This window comes from Penaeus japonicus, unplaced genomic scaffold (assembly GCF_977035675.1).
Source record: "Penaeus japonicus unplaced genomic scaffold, GWHDUDI00000001_assembly GWHDUDI00000039, whole genome shotgun sequence".
Taxonomy (NCBI): domain Eukaryota; kingdom Metazoa; phylum Arthropoda; class Malacostraca; order Decapoda; family Penaeidae; genus Penaeus; species Penaeus japonicus.
Window position 1 is genome coordinate 16042380 of NW_028234441.1, and position 19047 is coordinate 16061426.

General features: G+C 44.1%; 1 protein-coding gene across 2 annotated transcripts in view; it reads left to right on the top strand.

Moving 5' to 3' along the window:
• The window catches only part of LOC122260268 (uncharacterized), a 68290-nt gene that overhangs the window by 46121 nt on the left and 3122 nt on the right, over positions 1 to 19047 (top strand). Inside the window, exons 4-6 of one of the 2 annotated variants that reach the window (XM_043027458.2) lie at positions 16811 to 16948; positions 17347 to 17444; positions 18607 to 18772. In XM_043027458.2, the coding sequence (XP_042883392.1) occupies positions 16811 to 16948; positions 17347 to 17444; positions 18607 to 18772 (402 nt within the window). The remainder of the gene's footprint in view (positions 1 to 16810; positions 16949 to 17346; positions 17445 to 18606; positions 18773 to 19047) is intronic. The other variant, XM_043027459.2, reaches the window with a different exon arrangement.

Below are 19047 nucleotides of genomic sequence, written 5' to 3' on the forward strand. Positions count from 1 at the left end.
TGTCTCTCTTCTCTCTCCCTCCCTACTCACGCCCTCTCTGTTTCCCAGTCTCCGTCCCTCCCCCTCCCTCCCCTTTTCTTCGATTTTTTTTCACGTTTCTGTCAATCGTCAAGTCTGTTCCCGAAAGACGGCCGGACGGACGGACGGACGGATACGGCGGCGGAAGCGACTGAGCGAGCGAGCGGCTGCGGTAACCCGAAACCCGGTCAGACATAATCACCCGCCGAACGGTCGTCAATACCGCATTACCGTGTGCCATATGTTCCCGTAGTTCTTGTTATCCGGCCGCCGAGCTGGTTTCGGGTTGCGATAATTTGTCCGATATTGGGGACGATAGTGACCGCGGTGGAGGATGCAGACGGTTTTTGTTTGTTGTTTTTTTCGGGGGTGGGGGGTAGGATTAATGTAATGGCTGGTGTGATTATTAGTCTTATCATGATGATGATGATCATCATCATCATCATCATCATCATCATCATCATCATCATCATCATCATCATCATCATCATCATCATCATCATCATCATCATCATCATCATCATCATCATCACCACCACCACCACCACCACCACCACTACCACTATCATCATCACTTTATAGATTCATGAACAGAAACACATTTGGAGTATTCTTAGCTCAGTATGTTGCAGTTTCACAAATTCCCTTTTTATTTTCCAAGTCTTAAGAGACCAATTTCCTCTTGGCACAAAACATTCTCCTGTTGAATCTTTAATTAGCCATAATAAGCAAGCAGCGGAGAGGTAACGTATTACCCCTTTGCCTCCGTCTGAATGGTATTTAGGTTACCCGTCCAGCGTAGAGCGCGCGCGAGAGAGACAGACGTACGCTGAGTTACCGGTACCTGTTACTGGGGTGGGGGGAGGGGGGTGGGTTGGGGACGGAGTTTATTCTGTTAGATGTGTTGTATATGGAGGTAGTCGAAGTTGTTGGGAAAATTGTGTGTATATATATATATATATATATATATATATATATATATATATATATATATATATATATATATATATATAGATAGATAGATAGATACATAAAAGATAGATAGATAGATAGGTAGATACACATAAATGTATGTATGCATATGCACATACAGGTACACGTACAGGTACACTTACAGGAACACTTACAGGAACACTTACAGGTACACATACAGGTACACATACAGGTACACATACAGGTACACATACAGGTACACATACAGGTACACATAACATACATACGAGACAAACCGACACAGAGAAAGTACGGGAGGAGAGGAAATGAACGAAGAAAAATATCGACAGAAAAAAAAGACAATACAACAACGAGATTCAACAGTAATAAAAGAAAAGCGTGACAAACAAACAACCAAAAGAAAAAGACACAAAAGGGATTTCCAACACGTCCAGCAAGTGTAAAATCACGCCGTCCTTTCCATCCTTTTTTTCTATTCATTACGGGGCACACTTTCGACGTGACAAAGAAAGGCTCGTAGGTCGTGGGGCATCTCTGACGATGCCTGCCTGCCTGCCCTCCTGCCTGCCCGCCCCATACCTCCGGTTTTGAGAATCTTGGCACCCGTCGCTGGCATTGTTTTGGCGTGGGGGGAGGGGGAGGGAGGTCCAGGGGGTGCCCCTTTTTTTCCTTGTCGTCATTCTCGCTTTGGCACCTCCGGTTATTGTCGTTATTGTGACTGTAATTGTGTTTCCTCTTTTCTCCCCGCCCGTGGCGAGAGGACTTGGAGAAAGTTTGAGGAGAGGAAATGAATTGGCTGTCGAGGAAACACATTTAAAGATGAATGGAGATACACGTACGTGTGTGTGTGTGTGAGAGAGAGAGAGAGAGAGAGAGAGAAGATGGATATCGATATATTTACATAAATCTTTCTCTCTCTCTAAAATTCGCATCTGTATCTCCCAAGCCACAGATCAATTCTATCAAATGTGTTTTTTTATGTATCACGTTACAACGCTTATAGACATTCAAATAGAAGATTTATTTTTTTCCGAGCACCACACACGGAAGGGGGGGGAGGGAAGGGGGTTCGGTCACGATGTGTTTCCTGGTCACATCCCTTGTGGAAAGTCGCCACGGTTGGCTGTTTCTTCTTTGATGTGGTGCTTTGTTTTGTGGGTCACATTTCGTCTTTTTTTATTGACTGTGGTATTCTGTTTTATTTTCTGTTTTTTTTTCTTTCCTATTTTAGACACTGAACGTGATGTCAAGATCTTTTTGACTTCCCGCGTAGGAGGTCGGGAGAAATTTAGAAAAAAAAGATATGGAAGGGAAACCTTGTGTTAAAAGATTCTTGTGGCAGAGAAAACGAGTGAAAATAACGTTTTTTTTTTTTTTGTTCTTTTCTTTTCGTTTTATGCGCTCTGGAAATTTTGTGATTAATTTATGCTTGTAATTGAAAACAACTGAAGATATTTTTTATTCGCTTTCGGAAGTCCAACAAATATCGACCTAATGATATAAATGAGAAGAGAGAGAGAGAGAGAGAGAGAGATGCTTAGGAAAGTAAATCATCTCTTCTAAATGGAAAGTCTTGGGAAATTGCTGTTGTTCGCCGTTAAACACATCACGTTATTCTGCGACCAATTTCGGACAATTTGCCGATCCGGTTTCGAAGTGATTTTCGACTCGATGCCATGATTAAGCATTGTTGCCTTCGTACAAAGACAAGTCGAGCAAAATATAAACACTCACGTACAACGCAAGCACACATGCACCCGCCCGCCCACCCACCCACCCACCCACTCACCTCCCCATCTCCCCACCATTCCACCTCCCCACCACCCCTCCCCCTACCTCCACCCCTCCCCCTACCTCCACCCCCTCGTCGAAAAGGGGTAAAGTGGATCCCCAAATCCGTAGAGGCTCATTTTTTTTTCTTCTCTGATCCGCCGTGCTTCCGCCTCCATATTTTCGAAGGCGGGAGACAGGCCATGCTCCCAACATGAAGAAGCCGATCCGGAGCTAACGCGTTTCCGATAAGAATAGGCGCAAAACTAACAATAGTAATGATGTTGATAAGAGTGGCAGCGATAGTAGTGATAAGAGGAGAAGTAATGATAATGACAATGCTAATGATAATGATACGAGTAATGGTAATTATTAATGATGGTGATCATAATAACTCCAAAAAAGATAATGGTAAATAAAGGATAATGATAAAAGTAATGATAATAGGAATGATAGTAACAATAACAGTAATAATGATGATAAAAACGATGATAGCAATGATGATAACAATAATCATAACAAGGAGAACAAGCCCTTGAATGACAAGGCTCCTCAAAAGGGAAAGCGAGAGATGGCGATTTCAACTCGGGTACAAGTGGTGATCCGACAGGGTAGGTGAATGGGTGAGTGGGTGGGCGGGCGGGCGGGCGGGCGTCGGGGCCTGTCGTGGTGGGGATTCGGTTGTTGTTGGTGGTGGTGGTGATCTTGATGGTGCTTCGGTTGTTATTGCTATTTTTACTGTCGTTGTGGTGTTTGTATTTATCATCACCACCATCATCATCCGTTATCAAGCATCAGTCATCAAGCACAATCTCTTAATTCGAGGCATCGCTGTGATGAATCATCTCCGTTGTCATTATCATTATTAGACAGCGAGGTCATCGGTGGCAACAACAGGTCAAAGGTCAAAGCGAGTGGAGCGTAATACCACAGGCTGGGTAATGATACATGTGCTAATATCCGGTCTACTAAAGAAGGAAGGAGCCGGGAGAGAGTGATGATGATGGAGATTGAAATGAAATGATTGGAAGAGAGAAACAGAGACGTTGTTAGATAAATAGTTGAACATTTGAATATTTATGGAGAAACATACGCATGCCTATCTCTCTCTTTCTCTTTCTCTTTTTCTTTCTCCCTCTTTCGTCCTCCCTCCATCTCTATCTACCCATCTCATATGCAAGTACTTGTACGCTATTCGATACGATATGCTAAGGAAAACCAGCAGACCTATCGTTCCGTCGCGCGCTTTCGCTTCGGCAATGATTTCCCTCGCCAGCGGAAGATGCCCCGGAATCGTCTCGAAGTATCGGATTTATCGGGTAGAATTCGATCCGCTGATCAACGGGTCTGACCTGAATACTTTCATTCGAGCGGCGTGATGTGTGTCTCTGTGACCGGAATAAAAAGAGAAAGAATGGAAGAGGGGGAGAGAGGGAGGGGAAGGGGGAGGGGGGGAGGAAGTACGCATCCTGGTGTGAAGATTGTGTGGTTGGTTCGGAATTTTTAAAACTTGCATCGGCGCCAAAATGGTCGTGGTTTGATTGGAGAGTCAAATTTGGCTTTTGGTTGTTTTTGTTGTTGTTTTGTCGTTTGTTTATTGGATGGTGATACTAAAGATAATGGTAATGATAATGATGAAAATAAAGATGATATAATTGTTATCATTCATCTTCCTTCATCATCGTTTTATAAAGACCTCGCAGAAGTGTTGCTGAATTCGTTTTTTTTTGTTTGTTTTTTTATTATTATTATTATATCGCCATTCAAATCATATATCTCATAGCCGAGGCATTGGGAATTCAATCCACACAGAGGTCACCACGCACTCTACACGCACACTCTATACGTCACTTCCGCGTAGACGGTTGGCTTTGAGAGTCACGCTTACCTCTTTGAATGACGCTTATTTAATCATAGATCTCTCGTGATTATCCCCCCTCGCTACTCCTCCCATCCACTCTTCCCTACCCATATAGCCCTCATCTTCCCTTCTGCATCCCCTACCCCTTCTCCCCCTACACACAAACCTCCCTTCCCTACATGTACATCCCCTCCCCTTCCCTCTTCCCCTCCTCCACATCCCCTCCCCTTCAACTTGGTGGTCTTGCATAGGGAGAACGAGTTAATGAGGTGGTGTGAGGAAGTCTATTCTTCTTCCTGTTATTGTTTGAAAAGTGTTGCTTTGGCCTGGATGGTGGCGAGGGAATGGGAAGAGGAAGGACGGGGGGTGAGGGAGAGGAAGAGGAACAGGAAGAGGATGGAAGAGGGAGGAGGGCGGGGTGAGGCGAGGGGAAGAGGGAGTGGTTGGGGGGAGGCAGATGGAATAGGAATGGGAGAGGAATAAGAATAAGGAGGGTGAGAGGAAAAAAGAGAATATAAAGGGGAGAGGGAGGGAAGAGTAAGAAGAGGAAGAGGGAGAGGAGTTGATAGAACGAGAGATAAGATAAATATCGTAAGTATATAGAAGAGAGGAGGAAGGAGAAACCATTATACAAGAGGAGGAAAGAAAAGAGAAAGATAGACAAAAGGAAACCAAGAAGGTTGCCGGACGGAAGAGGAAAGGCAAGAGAATAAGAGCCGTAGAGAGCGAACGATAAGCAGAAGGGATAAGAAATGGATGCCCCTCGTATCGAAGGGCAAAGAAGGGCATGGGTGGGTAGGGAGGGGCGAGCGAGCCAGGCAGCCTTGGGCAACTTAGGCATTGTAGTTACGCCCAGTCGTCCCGTGACCACGCCCATGTTTTGAGGTAGCTCTGCCCTCTTCCTCTGGGCTTTACTGTTATTCTTCTTGTTAGCTGATTAGCTCAGTGTTATTTTTATTGAGTCTCAAGCTTTAGTTCTATCTGATATTATATTTGCGTAATAATGTAGATATTTTCTATGAATGTAACTTAGTGGTGTTTCTTTGTCTTTCTCATAGGAAGTACTGAAACTGAGAATTACAATAAAGTTCTGTTTAAAAGCTCTTTGTGTTTATGACGTTATTGTTTTATTGATTTCATAATCATGGGAAAGGAAATATGTTGGTTATTCTTTGTCTCCCAAGGTTTTCATTATCGCACTCTCTCTTCCTCTTCCTTTTCTTCTTCCTCTTTACCTCTTCATTTTCTTCTTCCTCTTTACCTCTTCATTTTCTTCTTCCATTTTACCTCTTCATTTTCTTCTTCCTCTTTACCTTTTCATTTTCTTCTTCCTCTTTCTTCATCTTGTCTCTTTGTCTAATGTCCCTCTCATTCTGCTTTTTTCTTCCTCTTCTCCCTCCCCCTTCTTCTTCTTCTCCTCCTTCTTCTTCTTCTTCTTCTTCTTCTTCTTCTTCTCCTCCTCCTCCTCCTCCTCCTCCTCCTCCTCCTCCTCCTCCTCCTCCTCCTCCTCCTCCTCCTCCTCCACCACCTCTTCCTCCTCCTCCACCACCTCTTCCTTCACCTTGACGGAATCATATTCGGATCTTGTGGTATGTTATCAAAACCGAAGCTCCGTTATACCTCGCCCGAGTGTGGTTGGGGGGAGGGAGGTGGAAGTATATGAAGGTGTTGTGTATGGGGGGTGGGGGGTAGGGGATGGGGGGTAGAGGTTCTTATTTGGCTTGCGTTCGAATGATGTTGGTTATTCACTCTACAGTTAGGCTCTATTTGATTGGGACGCTGACTATGCAACAGGTGCGGTATATCGCTGTGGATGGCTTTTTCTTTTCTTTATTTTTTTGACAGATTATTTTCGTCTGTTACGAAATTCAATATTATTTTGGTTTATTATTCATTCCTCGATTACGCCCGAGAACATGTGTGATGTCGGTCAAGTCGTCAATTTAAGTCTTCCTTTGATTATCTAAATAATCCCAGTTAATCCTATAGCAAGTCTTTCTTCTCAGCAATCCTCCTCTTCCTTATAAATCTCTTCATCTAAAGAGACATCACCGCTGTTGCTCTTGCAAGGCCGTCTCATCGCAAGCAAGCAGCGTGCAAGAAACATGCCAGGCTTCCGGTTGCAGGAGCAATCGAAGGGAAAAACTTTCTCGCTCTGCGGTTGGTCGGTCTCTCGGTCGGTTCGATCCTTCTTGGTTGAAGCTTCGGGTTCGTTTGCCTTCGCCGGCGCGCCCTCGCGGCTAATGAGAGGAAAGTGGAAGCGCCGGCCATCGGGTGCGAGTAGTTTTTCTTTTTTGTCTCCTTTCTTCCTTTTCGTTTTTTGTTTTTCATTTTTTCTGTTTTCTTTTTCTTTTCTGTTTTTTTTTCTCCGTTGGTATTCATATATTTTTTCCATTTTTTTCCCTCGTCCATGATGAATATTTTACTGCCTGTCTGGGAGCCATGTTTACTGAATTAAGTTCATATTGTTGCATGGCAGAGTAATTGGGTTAACATAAAGGCCTATAACACCACACAGGCCTATGAATCGCAACTTATATTGTGGTCTTACTTGCAGGTGTTAGAGATTAGGCGCTAAGACCACACAAAGTATCAGATAATCAGAAGTAACAGCTGCTTAAATAATGATGAACTGACAGAAATAACTGCTAACAAAAGCACAAGCAGCTGTTTGTAGTACGGTTGCTAAAACACGAGAATAAACAAAAAGTTGAGTATAATCCTTGAAAAGAAATCCTGAACATCGGCTCGAAACACAAAACCAATTAATAAACAATAAACATTAAACTTGATAAACATAAACTAAAGCAACCGAAACCCCGCAAGCTAACAACATCAAGCCCTGCGCAAGCACAAACAACAGACGAGAACGCAAACAACATCTACAAGAGGTGGAACGCTAAGTAAACAAAAGAGGCTCGCTCGGTGCCGCTCGCTCGCTCGCCTTTGCGTCCTCGTAGAAAGTCCAGCTTCTCGGCCTCCCGACTTCACGTCTACCGCCGCAGCGAGTTTCTCTGGCATCTTGAGGAATTGCCTCGGCGTCTGGGGCTGTTTCCTCTGTGGCCAGACGCGAAAACTTTCTCCGGTTTAAGTTTCTTGACAGGGTGGTTGCATCTGTTGTTGTTTGTTGCGGTTTGTTTCGGTTGTTGCCAGGATGGTAATATGGTGACATAGAGTTATTTTTTGTCTGTCTGTGCCTGTCTATCTGATTCTCGCCCTTCCTCCTTCCTTCTCTCCCTCTCAACAGTTTACCTTTACAGTCCATCGCCATCTCCCTTTCCATCCCTTCCCACCGTCCTCATCTCTCCCGTTCAATTTACCTCAGTCTTTCTCTGTATTTCTCACATATTCCACCCCATCCCTTCCCACGTGCTTATCTCCCCCATTAATATCTCTCCGGTTTTTTAAATCTCCCCCATCAATCTCTCTCCGTTTTTTTTTATCTCCCTCTATCAATCTCTCTCCGCTTTTTATCTCCCCGTCTGTGTCTCTCAGTTCCATCTCGCCTCCGCGTCTGTATGCCCGGGTGCACAAGCGGCCGAGACTCTCTTCCGGGTCATTCTTACATGTTAATCTCTCATACGTGACTCGACTGGCGTGTAGGCAACGTGTGCGCTTGTTGTTGGGGTCGATTGCGAGGAGAATGCTTGAGCAATGCTTTCTTTTTGTTAATGAGTGTTAAATGTTGGTGTGCTTGTAGTTTGTTTGGGATGTGTGTGGGTTTCCTTTCTGTGGGTTTTTAATCTCTCTCTCTCTCTCTCTCTCTCTCTCTCTCTCTCTCTCTCTCTCTCTCTCTCTCTCTCTCTCTCTCTCTCTCTCTCTCTCTCTCTCTCTCTCTCTCTCTCTTGTATAAAGAGATAGAACCTACAGACCTGCAGATCTCAATGCGTAATACATTCACACGCAAAATAGCAAAGGCCATCCGGAGAAGCCTACGGTGTTGCACGCCTACATTAACATTCCGAACGCAACTGATATGCAAAGTGGAAGGCAAAGATGGAATTATTCATAGTCTGGTCATTACGAGATTCCATGACCAAACCAGGTCATATGCTGTTAGTATTCCTCTCGGGGTCATTCGTAGTCTCCTCTTTTCTTGCCTCGCCTCGTTGTCTTCTCTTTTCTCTTTCACTTCCCTTCTGATCTTCTTTTGCCTCTTATCTCCTCTCCTGTTCTGATTTTTTTTCTCTGTCTTTTTTCTGTCTCTTTTCTTTTCCCTTGTTTTTTTCCCATTTCTTACCTCTTATCCTCTCTCCTCGTTTCTCTTGTCCTCTCTCCTCTTTCCTTTTGTAATTTCTCCTTTTCTTTTATCTTCACTCCATCACTTCCCTCTTACCTATTCTCCTTCTCTTCTCTCATTGTTTTCCTCTCTTGCCCTCTCTTCTCTTCTCTCATTGTTTTCCTCTCTTGCCCTCTCTTCTCTTCTCTCTTATTTTTTTCCTTCTCAACTTCTCCATCTTTACACATCCAAAATGTCACGTGCGCGAAGAGTCATTGTACTTTCTATTGCTATTCAGTCATTAGAATCGAATGAACTTTATTCAAAACGAGTCATTTGAAGCTTCGCCCATTGTTAGGGCGGGAAAGCGAAGAGAAAAGGGCGGTTAGTGAAGGAACATTATTTTTTTTTGTAATCGAGTCTAATGTGTGACGTTACAGGGAGAGGGGGAGAAAGTGTCATGAGCGGGTTGGTGTTGTGTGACTCTCGCAGACTCGCTCTTTCTCTTTCGCTCTCTGTTGGTCTTTTTTGTGCTTCTTTGTCTCTGTTCCTTTCTCTCTCTTACTAACTATCCCTCTATCCGTCACTCTCTTTCTTTCTTTCTTTCTTTCTTTCTAAGTGATATTATACCATCATATTTCATATTCCGCTTTCCCCTTCCACCCTTCCTGCCACTCCTTCCTTCTACTCCCAACCCCCCCAAAACCCAATAGCTTCCACCCCCCACCTACCACCCACCCTTTAACCCCCCCCCCCTGATCTCTTCCCCCAGCCAAGGAGAAACTCTCGGGGAAGCAGAAGTAAGTTCATCGCGCCAGTAGCAATGATGGGGGTTTGCCCGCCTAAGTAAAAACTTTCCCCTCCACCCAACAGATGGCACTCCTCGACGCTACACTGTAATGGGGACGGGGGGGGGGGGGTACGAGGGAGAGTCCAGGCATAGGAAGGAGGGGGGGGACTCTTTTTTTTATTATCATTGTTATTAATGTAATTGGTTGATATTTGTGTGTCTTAGAATTGATATGTAGTTCTATCTCTCCCTACGTCAACCATATTTCATCCGTCTCCCTTACCCTCGTTCACCCTCCATTCCTCTCTCTTCCTCCTTCATCCACTCTTTAACTCACCCCCCCCCCTCTCATGCAGTCAACCATGTTTACACGCAAGGTGAAAAAAGGCCCAGTACACAAAAGACACACACACATGCGCGTGGGTAAACAGAGCGAAACTGTGAGAGACCCAGTAGGTGGGAAACGTCTCCCTCCTGCTTCTTAATTCTCTCCCTCTCCCCTCTTCACATTCCCCTGCCTTCCCCTCTTCCCTCTCCCTCACCCCTACTTTGCTTCTCTTTCCCCGCCTCCCCATTTCCCCTTTTCACCCCTCTTCTTTCCCTCACCTCTCGTTCTCCTCCCCTTTCATCTCTTCTCTTTCCCTCTTCCTCCCTTCACCTTTCCTCTTTCCCTCTTCCACACAGTTCCCTTCACCTCCTCTCTCCCTTATTCTCCCTTTCCCCTCGTCCTTTAAACCCCCACCTCCCTCCCCCTTCCCTTTCCTCCCCCTCCTCCCTCCCCTCCCCTCTTCCTGGGAGTATATCGCAATGGTTTCTGGGAGTCTTACAGCATGAGGATTGTCTCTCATCTTGTGTGGGCGTTTGTGAGGCAAGAGAGCCTCAGAAGGCATGAGAAAAAGGAGGATTGTGAGGCAGGAAGGTCAATTGTGAGAACGTGTTTGGTAAGAGGGTGATGGTTCGATGGTGGTGGTGATGATTATAACAGCGGTGAGTACATGTGATTTCTGTGTGGTGTGTTTTTGATCTCTCTCTCTCTTTCGTTTTTCTATCTGCACATCTATACCTCCTCTATTTGTATTATCTACCCCACCCTCCTCTCTGTCTATCTATCTCAGTTTCCTCTCTTTTAATCTGCCTCACCTTTCTTTCTGTCTTTCTATTTCACCCTCCTTTCTTACTCCCTATCTCTCTTCCTCTCTCAATCTATTTCACTATTTACTCCCTGTCTTCCCGCCTCCCAAGAGGCCGAGCTGAAACGAGACAAAAGAATGAATGAGAATTGCAAGTCAGAGACACGGGTCAACATGTTTGAATTGTTCAAAGCGAGAGAGAACTTCCATTCAAGTCCCTTTTCTAACACCCCCCTTCACATCAGCGTCATCTCTCCCTCCCTCCCTCCCTCCCTCCCTCCCTCCCTCCCTCCCTCCCTCCCTCCCTCCCTCCTCCCTAACTCCCTCCCTCCTCCCCTCTTACTCACATTTACTCACATTTTTTTATTTTGAATTAAAGAGGTCATTTTTCTTATTTTCTGCAACCCGTTTGTTGAGAAACCTCCTTCCTAATGTTCACTTAACTAGATATAGAAATAGCTCAGTAATTCCTAGTAATCGTGTATATATATATATATATATATATATATATATATATATATAAAATCACATAATATTCGTAATACTTATTTCTGTTGCCCATTAATACGAAGTTCAAAGTCCTTATTGTACAAATGCAACACCGACTATGTCTATTTTGCTGGCAGTAGCGATTATGTCTACTCTCTCGCAGTGTAATCTCTCTATTCTATCCCCTCATCTTTCTCTTGTATTGTTTAGTTTTCCTTTGTTTCGATTTATTTGTTTCCAATACCCACCTCCCCTGCAACACCGGTCCACGCTCTCGGCCTTGCCCTTGAGTGAGAGACCTCTGGCTTTGTCCCTGACACGGGTTTCTTGCCGGCCTTGAGCGCGTGGCTTAATCACATGAGAAACCATTAGTCTTGAGTGGCAATATCCGGTGCAATTTCTGTCCCTCGGCTTGCAATGATGATATCCAGGAAAGAGTGAACGTGATTAAAGAGATATCTAGATGAATAGTTATATTGAAAAAAATGGTAAATCGGTTGTTTGTATTGTGTTGAGAAGGGCACAAAAGAATTCACTTCTTTTGCTGTGGGAAGTGGCTTTATCAGTGAAGTGATTATTGTAATGGTATTTTTGTTTTTTTGTTTTAGTTGTTTCTGATAGAAGCAATTGTCTTTTATAGTATTGTTTTTATTGTTTCCTTCGTTGTCTCTAGTGGGAATCGTTTTTTTAGTCCCTTCTTATTTCCTAAGAGGATAGGACAGAGACAGAGGTAGACGAGAGCGTGGCGGAGACAGTGGAGAAACAATCGATAATGTATGGACGGTGTAAAGAACGGACAAACAGCGAGTAATTAACAGGGCTATTGACCGGGGGATCGATATCCACCCCCTCGCACTCGAACACAAGCCCTGTTCCCAGGGTCGGCTTTCGATTTTACCCGAAAGAAATCGATCTCTGTTTCCCTCTCTCTCTCTCTCTCTCTCTCTCTCTCTCTCTCTCTCTCTCTCTCTCTCTCTCTCTCTCTCTCTCTCTCTCTCTCTCTCTCTCTCTCTCTCTCTCTCTCTCTCTCATTTTCTTTTCATCTTTACCCTCGGTTTTTGGCCATCCCCATAAATTACAGTTAATAGCGAATAATCGTCGAAGGGTGCGTAGGAGACGCGGAGGCGGGCGGCCGGGCTTGGAGGGGGGGGGTCGAGTTCCTTGCCACAAACCGCACTCCTCTCCTGGCGAGTCCCGCCCTCCCTACGCAGCGGTCATGGCCGGATGCCATATCCTAGCGCGTATCATTTTCTGTTGGTCCTCCTGCTCTTTTCTCTGCCGTTTTCTTTCGTGTCTTTGGTGTGATTACTTGCGTTATTTTGTAGGAGTCGAGGTGTCCTACGCGTGGTTTTTATATGTGATTTGAGGATTACTGTCTAAGGGCGTCTTTTTTATCTGAAGGGAAATGGTACAAGTATTATATACTACCAAATGGCATCGTGTGTCCTACCGCATTCCTCGCTGGTCGGCGTTACCTGGAGAGACAGACCGCCAGCAGGGGAAGGAGGGAGGGAGGGAGGGAGAAAGAGGAAAAGAAAATACTTTGCATGGCCACTCGCATCTCGGTATATCTAGACCATTCTTATCTGGGGGGAAATGTTGATTTTTTTTCGTTCCCGCGGCCTCACTATTTTCTAGAGGAGGAAGAGCTAAGAAAGGAAGAACCTGGTATTTTACAGGACGCCACGGGACGATGGTGGTGGGGGAAGGGGGAAGGGGGGAGGGGGTCTCGCTCAGCCGGGCATCGGGTGGGTTTAATGACGCCTGGAAGGAGAACTTATTATCCGCTGGAAAAAACACGACTGGTATTACAGTCATCGTAATTGCGTCCACTGGTTTCTCGAGAAGAGAGTTGTCTCTTCTCTCTCTCTCTCTCTCTCTCTCTCTCTCTCTCTCTCTCTCTCTCTCTCTCTCTCTCTCTCTCTCTCTCTCTCTCTCTCCCTCTCCCTCTCCCTCTCCCTCTCTCTCTCCTCCCTCCCCTCCCCCTCTCTCTCTCCTCCCTCCCCTCCCCCTCTCTCTCCCTCCCTTCTTTTCCCTCCATTTCTCCAAAACTTAATCCATATACTTTGAGGTCCTCTGGCGTCTGTAGAGGTTTAGAGGACTGCGTTCTTCGTAATTACTACGGTGTAATTATTCTGCGTTAATGATTAGAAATCTCGCTTGTGGTTGGGTAAACACACCTTGTCTGCAGGGGGGCATTCGCTGCCTCGGGCGCCCAGAAATATTTTCAAAGTCACGACATTTGGAACTTTTTCCACCTTTTTCCGATTTCCTGTCATCTGTTCTCATTTTTTCCTGAATACTCATGTGATTTTTAGATGTGTTCATCGTCTGTTTTTCTCTTTTGCTTGATAAGAAAACTTAGCTTGGAATGGCATGATTATCTTGGGTCGGTGTGTGGGATTTTTTTTTTTATCTTACTGGTCAGGTGGAGTCAGGTCATAGTCACGTTAGGTCAGGCTTACTTAGAGTAGGCATGTCCACGTCCTATCCCTTACGTCTATTATCAGAAGAAGGGTTAAGATATTGAAGAAAAAAAAAACGTTTCAGACTTTTCTTCTTATAAGATATCTAGTGAATATTACAGCATTATGATAATTAGATGTTGGAAAGATATATTTCACTCGGCTGTATGGTCACTGCGTAGCGCGATAATGAAACCGATCCGATTACCTTAATGAAAACCGTGTTATTTTGATTAGCATCGGATCATCATCAGCGTCCATCGACATCGTCATCACCACCGCCTCTAGTATCATCCTTATTGAAAGCAAGGGGGGAGGGAGGGAGGGAAGAGAGAGGGAGAGGGAAGAAGGGAAGGTAGGAGGGAAGAGAGAGGGAGAGAGGGAAGAAGGGAAGGTAGGAGGGAAGAGAGAGGGAGAGAGGGAAGAAGAGGAGAGAGAGGGAGAGAGAGAAAGAGAGAGAGAGAGAGAGAAGCCGGTTGTTCGGACACGCTGGTGGATATAAGACCGATTAGGTAGGGGTGACCGGTTGGAAAGCAGTGGGCGGGGAGGGGAGGGGGTCAGGGTGATGGAAAACCAGGCCCTTTTTCCAATTGTTGGGAGATTTGTTTCCCTCTAATTGATTTTTGTTTTTTTCTCGATAGTTTTTCTTTTTCTTTACTATTTTTGTTTTCATTATCATTCAGTTTGCCTTTCTTTCTGAGTTGTGTGGAGCGTAAGTTATAGAGACCTCCATTAATTGCTTTAAAGCCCTTTCTCATAAACATATGCATGAACTGCTCAACTGAACCGGATGTTATTATTTTTGTTTTTATTTTCAATCGTGTTTGCGTGTGCGCGCACGCGCGCGCGTGTGTGTGTGTGTGTGTGTGTGCGTGTGTGCATGTACGTGTAAACAAAAGTGTAATCCATCACGTTATTAAATTACTAAATGATCCGAATTCCCATATATCAAATAGGCTCGTCTATGATATCACGAACCATGACAATGTGTCGATTCATTAGATTTAGAGATCATGATCATGATAATGATAGGTATATGAATTATAATTTTTTTTAGTGAATGTAGGTCTATCTAGTCCGCCCGAACGAGACAGGAAGTGACGTAAGCCGCACTCGTTCTCATACCTCAGGAGCGAGTGAGCTTTCTCGCCTGTAGACTTGAAGCGAGGAGTGTCTAAGTCTCGCATAACCGGAAATTCTGGCCATTTCCTGGTGAAACCGGATTGTGGAAATAACATTGTTTACGGCAAAGGTCGCGGAATCATTGTCTTGGGCTAACGATGTAGGGCGAACACAGCCATTGTGTGCGCGCCCCGTGATGTCTGTCTACGGGCTTGTCTCCATATTGGCATTTTGAAACGCCGTGCACTGATGTTTTTCTTTTTATCTATTTATCTATCTGTAGATATATAGACATACATATATATATATATTATATATATATAGATAGATAGATGGCTAGGTAGATATAAACAAGAAGGCAGACCGACAGAAAGACAAATATCAATAAACAGCCAGACAGACAGATATAGATAAACAGGCAGGTACCTACATACATCTTGACATATATCAATCAAACTTGGACTCCCAATTCTTTCCCGACGAATGTCAGTGAAATTTGAATAATAACCACAATCCTAGCCGACGCAGTACGTCATGCACCAATAGCACTTTTTATGACAGTTACTTTCCCCCTTCGAGACAAAACGTAACACCGAGCGACGTCGTTGAATAGGAAAAAAAGACTGGAATGAATGATTTCCAGAAGTGAAATTAACCGCAGTGACCACTTGGGGAGTTAGGGTGGGTGGGCGTCGGTTGGGGGTGGGGTGGGGGGGGGAAGTAGGTCACGTGCTTTTGAGGTGATGATCGCTGATCGAGGAGTATTTTATTTATCGCGAAGGAAATAGTTGGTAAATAAATTAGAATCGTGGGAATATTAGCGGGGGGAAAACGATCTGGTAGAGATGGTTAGTCGGAGTTTGGGGGATGTGGCGGTGGTCTCGCGAGTAGAAAGCGTGGTTTTAGAACTCTCGGGTCGGTAGAACTGAAAGAATTAGTTGCGTCTTGTTTTATCTTTGTTCGGCAGTATTTGTCGCTCTAAATGAAGTGAAACCGATAAAGAATGGTTACAAGAATAAAATCAGGAGGCGAAATGCAGCATTCGTCTTGAATGAGTTGATGTAATAGCTATGGCCGGTCGTCTCGGCGCAGCGAAACTCCGAAATTAAAGGTAATGACGGTTATTGCGTGAAAGAATGCTGAAGTTTTCCCATCTCGCGCTTGGATGCAAGTGAGCGTCAATTCGCGGACCCATATTCGATCAAGGCAGATTACCTTTAGAGTCGGAGGCGTGGATAATGATCATTTTTTTATCTGCAGCCATTGCGCTTACAAATTGCACAATCACATTCTCTCTCTCTCACTTTCACACACACATACATACATACATATGCTGAATATATACACATGCACATACACATACATACTTACACACATAAAAGTCACTATCAACATGAGCAGACTCACAATTCATGCAGAGACAGAGAGCGACCAGCAGACAGACAAAGGTCGATAATCCTTTTATTATCATACCGATTAGCCAAGTAGCTCAAGTGGAAGAGAGGGGAAAAAATCTCACGGGCCTTGAGAAACAGGATGTGAACGCGAGGGAAATTGTCCAGAAATATATCTTGCGGAAGGATCTCCCGCCTCTTCGGTGTTAAAGTTGCATAAAGCGAAGGTCCGGTAAAGACGCCATTCTTTTTGGGTTTGAGCGGGAAAGACGGCGCGGCGGGGGGGGGCTATTAGCGTTGTTGTTAGTAGATTTATGTAGTTATTGGGTTTGCTATGATTACAGTCAGTACTATCATCAGCATGATTATTTTTTGTCCTTCAAAATTTCAATCTGTTGTTTTTTATGTGACATTTAACAACAACATTCCTTTGATTACCATTTTTAAAAACAAACATCGATTGCAAAAGGATATTTGATATTTTACAAAATAGTAACACGAAATAAGAGATCCATACCGATAATAGTGATATTTTAGGATAAATAATAATCAATGACCACCGACACCCGTATTTTAAACAACTCTTTTCCCTCCGCAGACATGGCCCGCTCGATGATCGCCCTGTTCATCGTGTCCTTCTTCTTCGTCTTCGTCGCCTTCTGGACGGGAGTCGTCGGCTGCTGGAGGAGGTCGCCCGGGAACATCGCCTTCACCGCCATCCTCATGCTCTTGGCCTGTGAGTTCTTGCGAGTCGAGTGGAACAGGAGAGTGAGTGAGTGAGTGAGTGAGTGAGTGAGTGAGTGAGTGAGTGAGTGAGTGAGTGAGTGAGTGAGTGAGTGAGTGAGTGAGTGAGTGAGTGAGTGAGTGAGTGAGTGAGTGAGTGAGAATGTGTGTGCGTGTATGATTATGTATTTTTTACAATATTCCATTTTGTACGTTCAATTATTTTCTTTTGACTCTTGTGTTTCATTGTCATTTTACATTCCTCCTTTTTATTTCTCCTGCTAATCGCTAGTTCCTCATCTCTTTCCTGGGTTCGCTCTTGATATCTGAAAAAAACGAACGCCCGTAGAGTGTCGTACCTCCAACAACAACAGCAACAAAAACCAAAATGACACTCGCAAATAATTCCAGGTCTGTTCTCCGCCGGCGGCATGGGACTGTGGCACGGAGTCGAGTACTACGAGGAAGAGAAGCTGAAGTCCGAGCCATGGAAGGCATCTTGGGACCAGGTAAGACCCAGGGCGAGAGACGCCACGCGGGGTTGGACTTTTTTTCCCTTTTGGATCGTAGGTTTTGACTTTTTTGATAGGTCAGGGGGGATTATATCTTCCTAGTAGGCGTTCGAGCAATGGCATCGTTCAATTAATTAGGTAATTATTATATTTTGGTAGTGTTCCATAGTTCAGGCAACGATGATGCCGAGACAACGACTGACAACTTGATTGAGTTCGATCATTGTCAAAGAAAAATTTATGGTTCAAAGTGGCTGGTATTTTCTAGCTGATTTGGAATTTCTTGTAGTTAATAATGTCAATTGAATATGAAAAAATTCCCGTTCTATATAGAAACATTTTATGATCATACTTTGACCAGTTTCTATTCATTCTTATAGTATAGAGATAGTTCAGAGTATTTATTTAGATTTTTATGCAAAGAACTTTGTGAGTCAGGAATATATATATATATGTATAGTTTTATTTTTATGAATCATTTCTATTTTATTATTCTTTTCTATTTAGTTTATATTAATGTCATTGAACAGTTTATCTAAAAGTAATATATGTTTATGATAATTGGTAAACCAAAGTGCCTTTATGATTAATGAAGTAATTTCCTTACCAATGTCTAATTTTTACACCATCATTTTTTTATTTAATGCATTATTAGTAAAATGTATTGGCAACAAGATTTTTTTTTGTCTTTTCGGTAGATGGTGTGTTTTAACATTCAACCCTCTCTTCAGAGTAACAGTTCTTGAGATTAACTGATGTTAATAACTAAGGCAGGATGACCTGTCACGCCAGTTACTGTTCAACATTGACAGCTGACTCAGTAATCTTTCCCCCAATGATTTCTTTCCTAAACAAGATCTTGGTCATGATCCCCTTAGATTACCTTAATGAATTTACTCTAAATTTCCTCTGCTCCCCCCTCCCTCTATCTCTCTCTCTCTTTCCCTAACGTTTAAAAGCATCTCGTGATTTAGATAGAAGAGTCCAGGATGATAGATGTGATAGACATTTCTCTCCCATTTTCCTTTCTTTTGCTTGTTTGTTCAGGGACTCCTCCCTTAGTAGCATTGTGTTCTGTGGTTCTTATATCTCATTGTAATGATTCTTTTGTTTCCCTTTTCCCTTTTCTCGCATCTCAATCTGTCCTTCCCTTAATTAGATCTTGCAGGAATCCACGACCATCCAGTATGACTGGTCGTACATGATTTCGTGGGTTGGCACTGGCATGGCCCTGTTGGCCTTCTGCCTGTTCCTGGGCGCATCGCAGTGCATGCAGGGTGAACAGCAGCGTGAACAGGCGAAGCATATGCAGTACATCTTGCCAGGTATCGAACAATCTCTGTGCCCCACTGATGCTCCCCCTTTTACCCGACACAACACTAATCTGCATGTCTGTCTAACTGCATGAAGACCCAACTAATCTCGTAACTATCTCGCTTCGACTCAGGTCACATCTGTATAGGAAAACAGCTGCCTTAGCTAGAATAGTTCCAGGTCCAGCAGGAGAAAAGCAGCTGAGAGCAGCAGCAGCAGAAGCAGCAGCAGCCTCGTAGGCGACGCGGAGACTTGGGCACTTGGCGCTGAACTTCTGACGCAGCTT